The sequence below is a fragment of the Dromiciops gliroides genome, chromosome 3, assembly GCF_019393635.1.
Source record: "Dromiciops gliroides isolate mDroGli1 chromosome 3, mDroGli1.pri, whole genome shotgun sequence".
Taxonomy (NCBI): Eukaryota; Metazoa; Chordata; class Mammalia; order Microbiotheria; family Microbiotheriidae; genus Dromiciops; species Dromiciops gliroides.
Genome location: NC_057863.1, coordinates 478,875,240 through 478,892,438, shown reverse-complemented (window position 1 = coordinate 478,892,438; position 17,199 = coordinate 478,875,240). Strand labels below are relative to the sequence as shown.

Below are 17,199 nucleotides of genomic sequence, written 5' to 3'. Positions count from 1 at the left end.
CCCATTTAATGGATGAGAAAACTGAGGCAGATAGTGGTTAAGTGACTTGCCCAGGACCACACAACCAGTCAGTGACTAAGGCCATATTTGAACTCTGGTCTTGCTGACTTTAAGTAAGTCCAGTGCTCTACTCGATGACCCTCTGAATAATCATCTGAAATAGCTGCTAATGAAACTAATGAGACCTTAGGCTGAATAGATAGAATAATAGTGTCCAAAACACAATTGAATTTTCAGAAGGACAGTGACAAAGTAGAGTAAGCCCCAAGGAGGATAAGAAAGATGATGGGGGATTGGGGAAAAATGCCATTAGTTTAAAGAAACTGAAGATGTTAAACCTACAGAAGAAAAGGGAGTGGGGGGTGGGGAATGACAATTATCAAGTATTTGAAGAACTGTCATGTGAAACTGGGATGGACCTATTTTCCTTAGCAGAACCAGTAGCAATGAGAGGAAGTTAAAAAGAATCAAATTTAATAAAAAGCAAAACCTTCCTAAGAGAAGTTCCCAAAATAAAAAAAATGTTGTCTTGTGCCAAAGTGAGTTTCCAGTAGCTAAAGAGCTATGTGTTGAAACTGGATCATCCTTTGTCCTGGACACTGCCTAGGACCCAATGATTATTTTTCTGAAGGCTATCTCAGGCAGTATTAGGGCTGCCTGTAGTTCATAGGATCATGGGAAGGATTTAGAGTAGATTCAGAAGGGAGCTTTTGTGTCATGGACCCTTTTGCCAGTCTGGTGAAGCCTATGGACCTCCTGGTAGTATAAGGTTTTCAAAGGCTTAAAATAAAATACACAGGATTACAAAGGAAACCCATTATATTCAATTAATCAACTTGTCACCATTGTTTAAAAAAAAAGTGCATGGACTACAGGTTAAGGAAATTCTGATCTAATCCAGCCCCATCCTTTTAAATGAGGAAATTAAAGACTGGCCAGAGAGGTTAAACACTTGACTTGTCCAAGGTCATATAGCTAGTCACAGTTGCGGGATTTGAACTCAGCTCGCTTTGGCTCCAAAGCCAGTGCTCTATCCAATACAAATTGCCTTTCCCAAGTGGAGTCTATTTCTGGCACTTCTCATTTCCAGAAGATACTGTCCGCCATCTTCTAGTTCAGCATCTACTAGATCGATCTATATGGTTAGGTGGATTAGGAAGGCCATTTCATTGCTTACTCCAGTTAAGTTTAATGCCCTGATGCAAAGTCCACTATTTAGTATGGGACATCAAAACTTGGTGGGAATAAGTTGATAAATGTTCCTTGCAGAATATAATTGAGGGACTAAATAATCAAACACTTGAGAGCCCTTTTGTCATAGTCTTCTCAAGAGTATTTGTGAAAAAGCTCAATTGTCTTTACTTCTAATTGGCTAAGAAAGAAGGCTTTCTTTGGTCTTATTAGATATTTTAAGTCCCCTAGATCAGGTAGAAAAACAGCCATCAGATTTTAGGATAACAGGAAGACTGTCTCTTTTTTTTTTTCTTTTAACCTCCAGAAAAGGAAGGGTCTGATATATCTGATTTTGGTCTGGATGATACCATAGCACCTGCTCGTTATGATCTATCTTAATTGAGGAAAGCTATTAGCTCCACCTCCACTTCACCCGTGAGAAGTCAGAATAAAGTGGGGAGGATTGTGGTGTGAAGAGATTTTCTGACCTGAACATATAGGGTAAATTTGGAAACCCCAGACCATGATTCTTCCAGTCTGGCTCTAATACTGTTACCATGATTTGGGGCTTTTAAGCCATTTTCCACTCCTCGGCTTAATGAAGAGTTAGCTTCTCTGGGATACCTAAGATAATCCTATGACGGTTAACTGCCTTTTGTTGTTAAAAACAAACAAATGGGGCAGCTAGATGACAGAGGGGATAGAGCACCGGCCCTGGAGTCAGACACTTAACACTTACTAGCTGTGTGACCCAGGGCAAGTCACCTAACCCCAATTGCCTCAAAAAACCAAACCAAACCAAACCAAAACGAAAAAACCCCCAAACAAACAGAAGGGTAGAGGTGGGGGGAGGGGAAGGACTCCCCACCCCATTTGAGCCCAGGGCTATAGTTACCCACCAAGAAGGCAGAGTATATATGATCTAAATTCCTACTCTAGTCTACATTTTTCCTTTGGATTTCCAGCAGGCTTGGTCTATTATACTTGTTCCTTTGTAGTTGCAAATCCTCCTTCCCTTTGCATTCCTAATAGAGTGGTTTGTAGTTAAAAGATCTGAGGGGAACTAATATGGTAATGTTTTACATAACTGCACATGTATAACCTATATCTGATTGCTTACCCCCTCAGGGAGGGGGAGAGGAGGGAGGGAAGAAATTTGGAATTGACAATTTTAGATAAAAATGTTTGTTATTTTTAAAAAAAAAAAAAGATCTGAGGGAGTGGGTTAGGGTTAGTAGCCTGCAAGCTCAATGTACATCAATAATGAGATTTGGTAGCCAAGAAAACAGTGATCTCAGACTGCATTGAGAAAAATAGCATCCAGGACACAGAAGGTTCCATTTTACTTGGGTCAAACCACAAATGAGAGTAATATGTTAAATTCTGGATACCACATATTAAGATAGACACTGATAGGAAGCCATTCAGAATAGTACAAAGCCTCAAGGCTGTCACACAAGAACTGGTTGAAGGAACTGAGTCTATACTATAGCTAGGAGTACCAGATTCCAGTTGCAGAGACGAAGATGTTAACTCACTCTAGGGAAAACTTTCCTGACATACCAAAGTGGAATAGACTGGCTTGGATGAGAGTGTAGTGCCCCTTCATTTAAGCTTTTCAAAGAAAAGGCTGCATGAACTCTTGTTGGTGATGCTATAAATATAAATTCCTGTTTAGAAAGTCTACAATAGGGGCAGCTAGGTGGGGTAGTGGATAAAGCACTGGCCCTGGATTCAGGAGGACCTGAGTTCAAATCCAACCTCAGACAATTGACGCTTACTAGCTGTGTGACCCTGGGCAAGTCACTTAACCCTCATTGCCCCGCAAAAACAAAAACAAACAAAAAATAAAGTCTGCAATAGATCGCCTCTGAGGTTGCTTCAAACTGAGATTCTGTGATTTTTAAGTATAATCCAGATAGGGATGATCCTTCTACTGTTGGAAAACTATGAACTTAACTATTTCACAAAGAGGCATGTTTTAAAAACATGATTGTATATGTATGTTAAGTTGTATGAATAGGTATGGCCCACAATAAGGTCTGCTTGGGAAGGAAATGTAACTGGCTTACTGACTGAAGCATGCAATTTTTCACTTTTTAATTTTTTTAATCAAGTTTTCTTGTACAAAATGACAAACATGGTAATACTTTGCATAATCACACATGTATAACCCATATCTGATTGCTTACCACCTTAGGAAGGGGAGAGGGGAGGGAGGGAGGGAAGGAAGGAGGAATTAAAATTGGAACCCAAAACTATAAATAAAAATGTTTATTACATTAAAAAGAAAAAAAAAGAGTGATTAGAGGGGCCATAGGCTCCCCTGCTCCCTATTCGAAATGTGTTATCCCTACCTTGATTGGCTAAGTCCTCCATTGTTTTCTTAGGAAGGGACTGCTAGACATGATGAATTGTAGATTCAATGTTAGATATTTGCTGACCTTGCAGATTTTTTTTTGCAAATTTACAATTTGCAGATATTGTTGAATATATAAATTTATCAGGTATACAGTCTTGGCATTGCATAGAATAAAGCTAACAAAATATCCTGAAAATGAATTAAAGAGCAAGAAGCATCTATGGAATCCAAATAGCTAATCAAGAGGTGTTTTTGAGAAAAAAAAGTAGAATTTGAGAGAATGGAGGAAGGTGAGAATAACAAAATTATGTGATTTATTAAATCCCTCTTTATAGAATTGCAACTAATTTTCAGTTCTAATTCACTGAAATATATGACTGTCGACTGGATTCTTAACACCTCAGTTCATTTATTTGTGGAATAATAAAGTTCAGAGACAGAACATATTTCCTAGTGAAAAAGTGTTGGAAATGACAAATCTAGAGCTTTCTTGGGAGTGAGGCCTTTATGTTTCAATCTTCAATAAATCAGAATAATAAGAATAGGGAAAAGTTTAGAGTTTTTGCTTTTTCTGTTTCTGTTTGAAGGGTCACATTCTTAAAGAAATCTGCTTGTGGAAGATATGTAAATTAGGGGATGAGGAAAAAACTGTATCCAAGCACCAGAAAGCAAAGATGAAATAACAGATAGTAAAATGCTTAAACTGCAGTTGACTATAAGTCCCATGAGCTTAAACACAATTGAGGAGTACCACGACATTGGTTTGAGATTAAGACTAAAGAAAGTACTACTAAATTAGGACAGAAGTGGAGTTATACATTACCTATGTACCAGAAAGTATAGAAATGAGGCTCATACTCAACAGTCATAAGTCATACAGGGGGAAAGAGTGACCAAAAAAACAAAATAGAGATTTGCAAATTTTAATAAAAGTGGGAAGATGATGCTGACTCTGAAAAGACAGAGGAGAGAGGTGAACAAACTGAAGAGGAAGGTTAGGCTAGGGACATTTAGGTTCACAATTATTCCTATGCTGTCCTTTTGATAGAGGCTTTAAAAATAATATCAATTAAATTGAAAAACTGTTAAAGCTAATGGACAAAATTGCTCCTGAGTGGTATTGAGAAAAGCCGTAGCATGCCCAATGAAGCAAGAGGTGGCTAAATAGTGATAATAAGGAAACATTCTTTAGGAAGCATTGGTGCCTGTGCAGCAGTGGATTAGTTGCCTGATATTTAGAACTGTTCAGAAGCAGAATGGGCTATCTCTGGGTGTAAAGATTTTCCAGTTAGTCGCTGTATGACTACTTGTTGGGGATGTTGTAAACTAGATAACTGCTTTGAGGAGAAGAGCTCTTTCTGAGGTCTGTCCTTCTCTATACCAATGACAATAAAAGAATCAACCTTGACATAGATAGGCTTTTGAATTTTACAAAACACTCTCCTCACAACTCTATGAAATAGGTAGTACGATTACTATTATATCAATTTTGCAAACACTGAGGAGGCTCAGGGAGAGGTTAAGTGACTTGATTCTATTTATCCAGCTAGTATGTATCCAAGTTAGGATCCAAATTCAGATGTTCTGCCTCTATAATTCTATAATTTTATGATGCTGGCCCTTTCCTTTGGAGAACATAAGTGAGGCTTTGTAGCAAGTCGCAGTTTTATTGCTATTTTTGGCTTAAAATTCTTTCCATGGTTAATTTAGACTATATGTGTGAATTTATACTTAATCAGAGGAACAAAGAGATTCCAAAGTATACATGGTTGTCAGAAAGTATAAAACAATTTGACTAACAACCCTAGGCTGCTCCCATACTTTAGTATTATTCCTGTTCTTGCCACTTTATTGGTAGTTTTGAATATCAAATACCAAATCCTCCATGTTATCCACTAAGGTTAATCAATTAGGTTTTCATGTTACAAAACAACAGTAACAGTAACTAGTAGTAGTGGAAAGAGTGGAAGACCTGCTTGATATGAGCTTAAAGAAGTTTAAGAGTAGAGCCAAAATGGACAGGCTCTTCAGGTGTTCACTTTCTGTAAAAAAGAAAACCATCACTTTTTGTATAAATCAAGTAACTCAGATTAAACCTCAAACTCCTACAAGTCAAACAATATATCATACCATACCATACACTTAACTAGTCAGGATGTTAATAGACTATGGGAATGGAAGATTCTATTAGTTCCTGAGTTAGTGGTGACTGTCACCAACGGTGAATTTTTCTGTAGGACTGACTAGCAGAATTGCAGAAAGGAAGAAAGATGGTAAATAATAATGAAAAAAAGATGAAGATACACCAAAAGTGTACATGGGGATTATTCAAAAGAGGAGTAAATTTTAATCTCATTTCACATTAAACATCATACACTACACTTAGATAACATAAAAATACTATTAACTTTGGTCAAGGTGACCCTATTTAAAATTAAAATTCAATGTTAGGGGAAAATTACTTAATATGCATGATGATACTAGATTTTAGCCTTCTCAGTGTCAAGAGTGGATATAATTTCCCTTAAATAGAAACCACACAGTTAACCCAGACTCCAGAAGCATAATGACATTTTTGTAAAGACCAAGATCCTTATCATCCTGGGAGAATTTTATTTATTCCAACAGGAGGCTAAAACTATTCAAGGCCAACAAGGTGTGGTTTGAAGAACCAAGCTATGGACTTGTACTGATTAAATTAAATGCCCATAAATCTTCGCTATTACTACTTTGGTTCTAGTGCAACTTGAACCATTAGGCAACTGAGGTGCCATTTTGGACAACGAGGTCTTAGGTATTCCAATCATATCTAAACTTTGATGCAGCACAAAGTATTAAAGGGATGCTTGTACTTATCTAAATATGTTAAATTAAGAAAAAAATTGTTTTTTTTTTATTTTAACCTAAGTATTGATTATGCATTTATTTTTGAAAAATAAATGGAATGAGGAAGATAGTATTTTATTATAGTTATATATGTGTTGTATCATCCTATTAAAAGTGTAAACTCTGTAAGGGCAGGCACAGTCTTATTCAATTTCTACATTTCTTAGAACACTGATCTGCACAGTGGGTACTTCATAACTGCTGAAGTTCCTTCATTCAGCATATCTATCATATAAATATTTTAGTATATTGATTCTTTCTCTAATAATTAATTTCTTTATCCTATTTAGCAATTTCTAAATAACTAGTGAGTTTCAATTCAATAAACATTAAGTGCCTAATGTTTGCAGATCACTGTTCTAGGTGCTAGAGGAGATACAAAATTTAGCTAAATTCTTGGGCAAAATTTTGTTCTTATAGAGTTTACAGTCTTATGAGGGGGGGAGAAATGTATAAATAGAGATAAATGTAATACAAAATAGAACGGAAGCGCATTAGAGAGGGGCAAAACAAGGTGCTTTGTGAGAACGGTTTTAAAAACTGAGGGAGGGAGGGTTAGGGAAACAAATTTCAAGGAGGTGGCTTTTGAGTTGGGTTTTAAAGAAGAGGAAGAAATTCAACAGCTGAATAAGGACAGACAAGACATTACAGGCCTAGGGAACAGCTTGAGAAAAGCATAGAGACAGAAAAGTGCAGGATCATCTGAGACAAAGAGTAATCCAGTTTGTTTGGAGAGTAAAGCAGCTGGTACCAGACTATGGCAGACTCTGAATGCCAGGCAAAGGACCAACCAATAAGAAAGCAATGAAGACTGACCACAGAAGATTGTTTGGAGGACCATATTTACATTAGGAAGATTAGATTGGCTGCAGTGTTAAGAATGGATTATATAGAGTAAGAAGTGGAGGTATAGAAAGCAAGAAGATCTATCAGGCCATAATTTATAATAAAGATTAGATCAGGTATACAATTAAGTATAAATTATAGCATGGAGAGAATGGAGGCAAGAAGACCTGTTAGGAGACTATTGCAATAGTCCAACAAAAGTCATTAATGGGACATTTGCCTAACCAAGTAACCTATTCTTCTTTAGGTTGCACTGATATGATTCTTATGTGAGCTGCAGTTTTTTTTTTAAAAAGAGTATAAATATTGAGTATCTATGAATATAATATTTTTAATGAGAGCACAGACTACATAAACTTTTTCACTGTAGTGACTGTGCAGAAATAAATCAGATTAAATACCAAAGAAATACATTGGGAACACATCACAAACTAAATAATATTATATTAAGTAATTTAAAAAACAAGATTCAGAAGAAAATACCAATAGAAAACATAGTTTTAACCAAGATGAGAACTGCTTAAACAATTATTGATCTAATCAAGGACCTCTAAAATTACCACTATAATATGCTTTTATTTAGTTTACAGAAGGATTTTATCAGTACAGGTTGCAGAAAGAAAATGTTTAGTACTATTTACAATTTGTTTTAAAACTCTGCTCTATACAAATTTAATTCTGATCAGTATGAACAATATTTTTGTAGATCTACTGCATATAAAGCCTTTTCATCAAAGCGATAACAATGAACAAAATAACCTGATTACATTTAAAGGATGTTGACCATCTGGAAACGTTCACATGTATGTTTAAGGGCTGTGGACACTTATTAAATACAGAACACAATGTCAGCCTGTGACTTTAATTTCTGTGAAGGCTAAAGCTATTTATACGGAATATTGTTCTATTATACTACACGCCAATCTATATTTAAATTCTATAGTTAAGTATTTTATAAGATTTTAATTAAATATATTCTACACATATTTGTAATTTCACCCAGGAAGAATTTCTTCCCAGTGAAAAAATATAAAATCTTTTATATTTTTACAGATTTAAATGAAACTAGCTCATGCTTTAGTGCTGTGCAAATTTCTTGAGCATATCAACTTTTAAATTATTGGTATGAAACAAAAGAATGGCATCACTTTAAGTCATCTATGCTTTAAAAATCAGCTTTTGATTTTAATACAATTGCAAGCACTAATACCAAATGCAGATTACATAAACAAAACTAGTACTCTGGCAAAGAGTTGGTTGTTTTTTTTTTTAAATATTAAGAATTTGTTTGAAATGTCTAATAAGTAAGCATGACATTGGACACTAAGGTACAGATGAGAAAAGGTTACTGGAAAAAACCATCAATTTGCTGATATTCAAATACATAAAATTGATCAGTAGATGAGGTTTTCTAATAGTTATGCACAATAATAAAAGCCTATGGACTACAGGAAATTACCCCTCCCATATTAAGGCTAGGAAACACACTCTTTGCCCTATTTGTGCTGTAAGAACAAGCACTCAACTACTGTCTGACCAAAGAGTGCACATCATAATGAAAACAATTCAACAGCCCTCTGCAGAGTGCTTTAAATAACAGGCACATTGTTTTTTTCATTTGTTGCAGTTAAAATAGAGTCACACTCAGTTTAGTTAGTATCCTATGCCAGTGTTGCCACCAAGGTTAACTTTGGTAGAATTCACCGAACAGTTTAGTTTATTTTCCATTTTTCTCCTGCCCCTTCTCCGTTTTAAACAAACAAAAAAAATTGGCCATTAACGAACATTATTAATTTCTGAGTGTTTTTCCAGTACGGAATTTATAGTAGATTATTCCTAGGTGTCATGGAGTTTACGAATCCTATTGATGAAAATAATGAAATATTGTCAACCATTTTTAGTGCAAATTGCATTTGGAACGCTTGATTTATTAGTTCTCTGGATGAAGATTTTTATGGCAGCAAAATGGTTTCTGCTGTGGAAGATAACATGTTAACTTTTTTTTTTTTCCTGGATCAACTGCATTCAAAAACCAATGAATTGTAAGATTGCTCAACATAAAAATAACTAGAAATAAAAAATCATAGTGAAAATGTTCTTGAATCTCTTCTTGCAACAGAGAATACAACAACAGTGTTCATGTAATATTTCAATTCCATGGATTTACAGACGGACTGTTCCTAAGCATGTCTGATGTTGGATCTCTTCTATCCCAGCAGCATAAAAGACAGACTTATATTACACCACACTTAGCAGAAACATCAGTGTTTACAGGATCACACAACAATTGCTTTCTCCAGTCTTTTCACGGTTCCTTTGACCTGTGGAAAATGAACAAAAGACCTATTTACAAGCTGGAAACTGGTTTAAAAAAAACACACACAATACCCTATCCACAGTTAGTATAGTTTTCAATTTAACACAACTTTTAAATTGTGTATTTATGTGTATTGGACAGCTAAGGTGACACAGTGGCTAGAGTGTCAGGCCTGGAATAAGGAAGACATTTTCCTGAGTTCAAATCTAGCCTCAGATACTTACTAGCTGTGTGGCCCTGGGCAAGTCATTTAACCCTATTTGCCTCAGTTTCCTCTAGTATCTTTACTAAGAAAATCTTATATGGGGGTCACAAAGAGTAGTACATAACTGAAAATGACTGAACAACAATTTATTTGTATTAAGGAACTATAATGTGTTTTTAAAAAATATTAGCATGTCTCAGAATATCTGATTACTAGCTTGACAAAAACTATTCATAAACTGAAGATTTCTTATCCTTCCCTTGGAAAGTCCAAGGAAAGCCATGACATTTTTGAATGCTTGCCCGTGTGACTCTAGTTAGACTCTTCTCTAAAATATAGCTCAGAGCTTACCTTGAACTATTCATAAACTCCAATTTTCTGCCCTTCCCTTGGAAAGTTCAAGGAAAGCCAAGACATTTTTGAATGCTTGTCCATGTGACTCTAGTTAGACCTTTCTCTAAATCACAGCTTACAGCTTACCTTGAGAATTTGGTTCTGGCAATGTCTCTCTAGCCACCAAATGCATCACTGTTGTTTTGCCAAAAGGAAGTTTTAATGCTGTGTGAAAAATAGAGCAATTTGTTAAAAATACATTTTGTTGTCGTTGTTAAGGAGAATTGAAACCATTTTTTTAACTGGATTGGTGCCTTTTACTGAGCTTTAATAAAGTAACTTCTACACAACAGAATTTCATCCCTTTAACAGATCACAATTTAAAAATGAAATATATTCTCATGACCAACAAACAGAAGAGTAACTCATTCAGTTCATTCTTAACATAGTTACTTAACATCTACTCTGTACAAGGTACTGTGCTAACATTGTGTGGGTGTTTTGAAGAATAAAATACTGTCCTTTTCCTTGTGGAGCTTATAGTCTATTACTAAAAGGGTATTATCTAATTATTTTGAAAACTAGAAGGTGCCAAACAACAGTCTTATATGTTAACAGTTGCATGTCTGATTTTCTAACTAGAAAACCTAGGTATATCTATCTTTTGACAACTCCCAATCTTGTGAGAAAATAAATTTTCACTTACTAGAATTATAAAACTATGACTATTAAAAGTAGAGCTCAATTTTTTATCATCAGCATCCTCCACATTTATATAATGCTTTACATTTTTTAAAAGCTATTTGTTTCACATAGATAATCTCATTTGATTTGGCTCATGTCAGATAAGCTTTACCATATACTTGTTTTTAAGGGGGAAAGCAACAGTTGAGAACCTTTTTCCCTAAATCAGGAAAAATGTTGGGCATTATAATTGGGATACATTTGTTTCTCTGATTGCGTGCTAATAATCCAATGCAATCACTATACCAAACATTTCTATAAACCGAAATAAAAGCAAATGATGCAGAAATTAAATTTTAAGCTTTTTTCCTTTTGCCCTAATTCCTAAATCAAGAACACAACAAGATTAGTTTACAAGAATCACTGTCCTGTCCTGGCATTGTTCATAAAAAGTTTTGCATGTTCTTCAAGTTTTCAAAGTCAATTACTTTGCTATTCTGTGCATAATATTACAAACACTGAGTAAATTGACTTTCTGCATTGGTGTTTCCAACAATCATAATGCTTATTTAGTTCTACTGCCATTCAGTTTCTGATTTCTCTTCACTACCTATGAATGAAGTTAAGATCATTATTCAGTAATAAAACTTGATTATCTGCTATTCTGATCATTGGCCCATAGAAAAATTATTATGCAAACAAAAAATAAAGGTCTAGGCTTTCCCCAGCCTCGAGGAAATATTTTTCATGAAGGTCAATGCCCACCTTCTTTAAGGGGAGAGAACAGTTTTAGATGTCTCTTCTCATACCTTTCAAAATTCAAATATGTGGCAATGACTTCAAGGAATGCAGAAAAAAATTGTGTAAGGAAATTTAAATTATCTTGTGTTGCATTTTGTTGCGTCCATTTGCTTAGATTTGTGTTTTCATTGGCAGGTTGGTCACTTTTATAGAAACTTTATGGTCTCAGAGCTGCCTGTGGCAACAAGAAGACTGTGACTACTTCAATGTTACAATAGCCAGCATATGTCAGAGGCAAGACATGACCATGTGTCATCCTGACTCTAACACTCATTACGCAAGCATGTCTCTCTGTTGCATATAGGAGATAAAAACATATTTTGATGATCACAACTGTTTTGCTTAACATGAAAATAAAATTTAGACTTTCATTACATAAACTTTCCAAAATTTTTTTGGGGAAAAACCCAACTTGATTAATTACTTCTATACTCTAGCTAGATTAAAAATGAGCATACATGAACATGAATACCACTGTAGGCTGGTCACTTGTAGATGAATTTTTTGGTAACAGTAACCCAATAAGCAGGGAAATACAAAAAGTACCTCAATATTGTATGGTGTCCCTCTACTAAAAGCTCTAGCAGGTCCTACACTAAGATGGAAAGGCTTTGAATAATGATAGATTTGGGCCTGTTTAACTTAATTAAGTTTGAATCTGTATTTCTGAATAAATTTGGTTACTTAAGAAGGTTTTACAGTGCATATGTTGTAAATGCAGCGACCTTACAAATTGTAAATAGATACTAGATCAAGTCTCTATGATGCTAGAGGGTGACATGATGAAATTAACTTTTTTGGATAAAATGATTATGTAATTTTGACATAGTAGATAGAATGAGTTATGCTGCTTATTTATATTGAGTTATATTTAGAGTATAAATTCTAAGGAGGACTTTAGAGGGAGAAAGAAATTCCACAAAACATTTAAGCTGCTGTCCACATGGCACTAATACAACTAGGTGAAAGGTAAAAATCACTTTTGAAAAAATCTGCACATACCAACAGTTTGATATTTTAATTTTAATTGAATCACCCAATTATATTACTATTGCATAGACAACTTCAGAAACTGAAGATAGAAAGTACCAAGTTTTTACCTTTCTCACTTGGGCCACAGTCTGGTTGCAGAGTTTTAATCAATGAGAGACACGTAGGGCTTTTACCCCAAGTATGACCAAATTGTGAGGGCCACAAACTGGCAACATAACATTGTGAGAGTGGTTATGGTTCATGTGTTCTAGGAGGGACAGAACTGCCAACCCTCCAGGGTTCAGCCCCTCTAGCAGGGTCAGGAAGTCAGAACCAGGCATCTCCTTTTTCCTCAGGCCACCACAGGAGGGGCAATGATATGGGGAAGAGTGGTAACTAGGTACTGGGGAGATGAGAAGGAGAGGAGTATGAAGTTATTCTACCTACAAGTTAGAGATTCCAGTGGGCTCTCAACTATCCCTTATCCTGACCCAGCTGAGACTTCTCTCTTATATAGGATGGAGGCTGAACAGGACTAAAGGATTCCCTAATTAGCATCGGTATTAGGGAGCGATCTTGCTACCAGAAATTTCTAATCTTTCCCACCTTGAGGATAGTCCTACTGCTGCTGCATCTCCCTAAGAATCAGAAGAGGCAATGGCTACTGGGGTTTGTTTTGATACCTTCCTTCCTTCTACAGCAAAAGGTTCTGGCTTTTTTGCCTGGGGCCAGGCCCCACCAGTTAATCCACACATGGCCAGTTTAGGATAATAGATATAGGAGGAGAAGGATCCAGTATCATCATTCCTGCCCTAATGTCCATGAAAGATGGGGCACCATTCTCTCCATCTTTTTACTGAGGGTAGGCAAGGCCTGGTCCCAGGCAAAAAGCCAGGATCTTTTCCCTTACCCTTAGCAAAAAAGAGGGAGAGATCAGTGCCCCATGTTTCATGGACATTTGGACAGGGATGGTAGTAGAAAGGAAAGATGGGTAGGTAAAGATGGGTACTGGATCCTTCTCCCATAACTACTATCCTAGACTGGCCATATATGGATTAACCAGAACCCAGTTAGCAAGAAAATTAGGACACTCAATAATTATTTAAAATAGGAAGCTCTCTTTCCATAGCTCTCCTTTCTTTGACAGTCAAACATATTATCCACACTCCTGCTCTGCTGCTCTCTCTCCTGGTCCTTCTCAGTTTCGTTTGCTCCATGTTCTAATCTATATATCCAGCCTTCAATCTGGTCCTAGGGGAAGACCAGTTTGAATCAAAGAGTATGAGGGGGAACATACTGACCAAGGAGGCTGGAAAAACAGGCTGACAATAGGGTGTAAAGAGCTCTAGAAGCCAAAAGGGAGTTTTACTTTTCAGCATTGAGGCCACATGGAGCTGTTGGACTTGCCTGAGTGGGAAATCACATGGCCAGACCCATATTTAAGGAACATGATTTTGGCAATAATGTTTAAGACAGACTGCAGTGACAGAGGCAGGGAAACCAATTTAAAGGCTGTTTCAATAATCTAGGTAAGAGGTGATGAAGGTGTGAACTACAGTTAAAGCTAAATTGAGTGGAAGGAATGAGTCACAAATGAGAAATAATGTAAAGACAGAAAAGGCAAGATTTGGCAACTGAACAGAAAATGAAGATTTCAAGATAATGCCTTAGGGACCTGGAGACTACAAAGATGGGATACCTTTGACAGAAACAGGGAAGCATGGAAGAGGTGAGGGTTTAAGAGTAAAGATCATGAGTCCGGGTTTTGGACATGTTGAGGTAAGATGTACACAGAACATTCACTTTGAAATATCTTATAGGCAACTGGTGATGAGGGACTAAAGCTCAGGGAAGAGACCAAAGCTGGATGTATAGAGACTATCAATCTGGAAGTCTTCTATATAAAGATGACAGTTAAACTGGTGGGAGATAATGAGTACACTAAAAGAGAGAGTGTGGTAGGAGACAAGAAGACAACTTAGAATCAGCAGAGGAGAATGAAAAAGAACAGTTAGAGATAGAAGGAGAACCAGGAGAGGGCCAGAAAAGCCCAGCCTGGAGAAAGCATACAGGAAAAACTTCCCATTGCTTTCTATCCAGTAGAACATAAACCCATTGAGAGGTTATTGATTTTTTTTTTGTCTTTGCATCTTTGGTGCCTATCGTCACAGTGCCTAGAACTTTAAAATAAATGTTCATTAAAGGAATTAAAAACGTAAAACACAGCAATTAGATTAAATTCAAACAAATTAAATTCAAACAAATATGAGTGTGTCTAATAGATTACTGAGAGGTTGAGTAGGATCCCAGGTCTGCCCTACCACCTACTATTTATATGACTTTGGGAAAGTCAATCTACTTCTCAAGAGGTCAGTTTTCTAGTCAGTAAAGTGAAAGAGATGGATCAGATGATCATTAAAGTGCTCTCCAATTCTAAAATTCAATTATTTTAGATGATTCTAATATTTAAAACAAAAACAAACCTAATTATAGACAATATGAACCACAAGGGGGCACCCTTGAGCTACATTTCTACAAACATTTATGTAAAAACCCATTCATTTTTTGCTCCTCACATGACTAGCAACTCTACCCTACAGATGGACTGGCCTTTTCTTATTATTTTTAAGTGTTTTTTATCATATATCACGACTACAATATTATTCCAACAAATTATCAAGACTACTGCAACAAAATTGTGGTGTCCTAAGATAAAATTAAAGAGTGCTCCTCCCAAATGACATCTTCCAACTATGTCATATGACCTTCTAACTACAATGCAAAGGAATCTGATTCATAAGAGATGAAGTACTTAGGGGTTAAACACTTACGTTTAGCAAAATATTGAATATTAAGAAGGAACCATACCCAAACTAAATAACAAGTAACCTAAAAACCCCACAAACAAATCCTACCACCCAATGGTTAATTGTTTCTACAAAAAAAGATTTCATTACCTCCTAGTGTCACATTTCCATGTAGAAATCGTCCTTGATAAATAAGTCGCAGAATGTTTGGACTGCTAACCTGTTCTTCTTCCCAGTCTGAAAAGAAACCAGAGAATTAGTCATATGAATTCTAAAAGATAGGTAGGAGTATTGTATTTTTCTGTTCCAGTTTCAAGCTTGGCAAGATGCAACACGGAAAAGTCTTAGCTTCATTTGAAACTCAGCAGTTACTATCTTAATGTTCTTTAGTATCTAAGAGTCAATCATGTTCTTATTTGAAAAGGTTTAGAAAGAGCAATTGTAGCCACATTGAAACAAATGGAAAACCTTGAAAATTACCTAAAGAGTATATATGAGAAAAAAATTTTATGCTAATAAAAATTTTTGAGAATTAAGTTAATTTCTATAGGTTCTATTTAAGAGGTTAAGATTTAATGGTTTTAATACCTGCTGAAAGTGAGTGTACAAGATTTGAAACAAATGATCCATACTGAATTGTCATGTGATTTTTAAAAAAACAAGTTGTTACATTTCTATTGAGTATAAAAATAAATTTCAAAATGCACATTTAAATATTTACATCTCTTTCAGTTGTCAATTCAATTCAACAAACACATAGATGCTAGATGCCAGCTGTCAAATGCTTATATGCTGTGTCCTGTTCACGACTCAAAAAACCTTCAAAGGGAATATTTCTTGCTGGTAAGTCTGGGCACGCATGTTCCACACATGAAAATTCCTCCTTGAGTACCACTAGTTTGGAACAATCTTTGTAGATTTTTTTTTTTGGGGGGAAGGGAGCAGAGTAATCTTAAGTAAGACATAAAAGACATATTTATTCATCTAAGAAGTGTAATGATTATGAATATTAACTTTCTCTACCAGTCCCCCCCCCCAAAAAAAACCCACCTTAAGATGAAAAAGACAAAAAGTAGACATTTGGGGGCAGCTAGGTGGTGCAGTGGATAAAACACCAGCCCTGGATTCAGGAGGACCTGAGTTCAAATCTGACCTCAGACACTTGACAATTACTAGCTGTGTGACCCTGGACAAGTCACTTAACCCTCATTGCCCCACCAAAAAAAAAAAAAGAGAGAGAGACGGACAGACACATTTAGGGAATAGACTGTAAAATCAAAAGAATAATTAAAGCCAACAAATGGTAAAATAATTTGCTTAAATTAAGAAGGGGTACCTCTAGATATGGTAAATTTGGTAATTCAAATGTAAATTAAAGTGTCTTTTCCCCCTTCAGTTAATTAATCCAACAAGTATTGAAAAATACTATGCATGGTGCCAGGTCTTGGGGATCCAAAGAAAATCTTCTGTGCCTCATTAACAACCTGAGGGATGGGTCTCACCTAGGAAGTGGAGCTTGAGCTGAATCTTGAAAGAAGGTATTCCATGAGATAGAGGTGGTGAGGATGTGTGTGCCAAGCATGGATATGGGAGGTGTAATGTTATGCACAATGAATCATTAACAATAAGAGAAATACATATTGAGAAATTTTTTGAAGTTTTAGCTTATACTCAGCAAATTGGGAAAAGATGACAAAAGACAGAAATATTAAAGGCTATAGGGACTACAGGAAGACAGGCAAACACTGTTGAGAAAAATAGGAATTGATCCAAGCAGTCTGGAAAACCATTTGGAATTATGTGAAAAAAGGAA

The 17,199-nt window shown here is 35.9% G+C and overlaps 1 protein-coding gene across 1 annotated transcript in view; it reads right to left on the bottom strand.

Annotated features, from left to right (window-relative positions):
- Positions 1-2,372: 2,372 nt before the first annotated feature.
- UBL3 (ubiquitin like 3) overlaps positions 2,373-17,199 on the bottom strand; it is a 92,466-nt gene continuing 77,639 nt past the window's right edge. The window contains exons 3-5 of the mRNA XM_043991864.1: positions 15,537-15,623; positions 10,270-10,347; positions 2,373-9,588 (exon numbers count right to left, since the gene is read on the bottom strand). Of these exons, the coding sequence (XP_043847799.1) occupies positions 9,536-9,588; positions 10,270-10,347; positions 15,537-15,623 (218 nt within the window). The 3' untranslated portion in view covers positions 2,373-9,535. The remainder of the gene's footprint in view (positions 9,589-10,269; positions 10,348-15,536; positions 15,624-17,199) is intronic.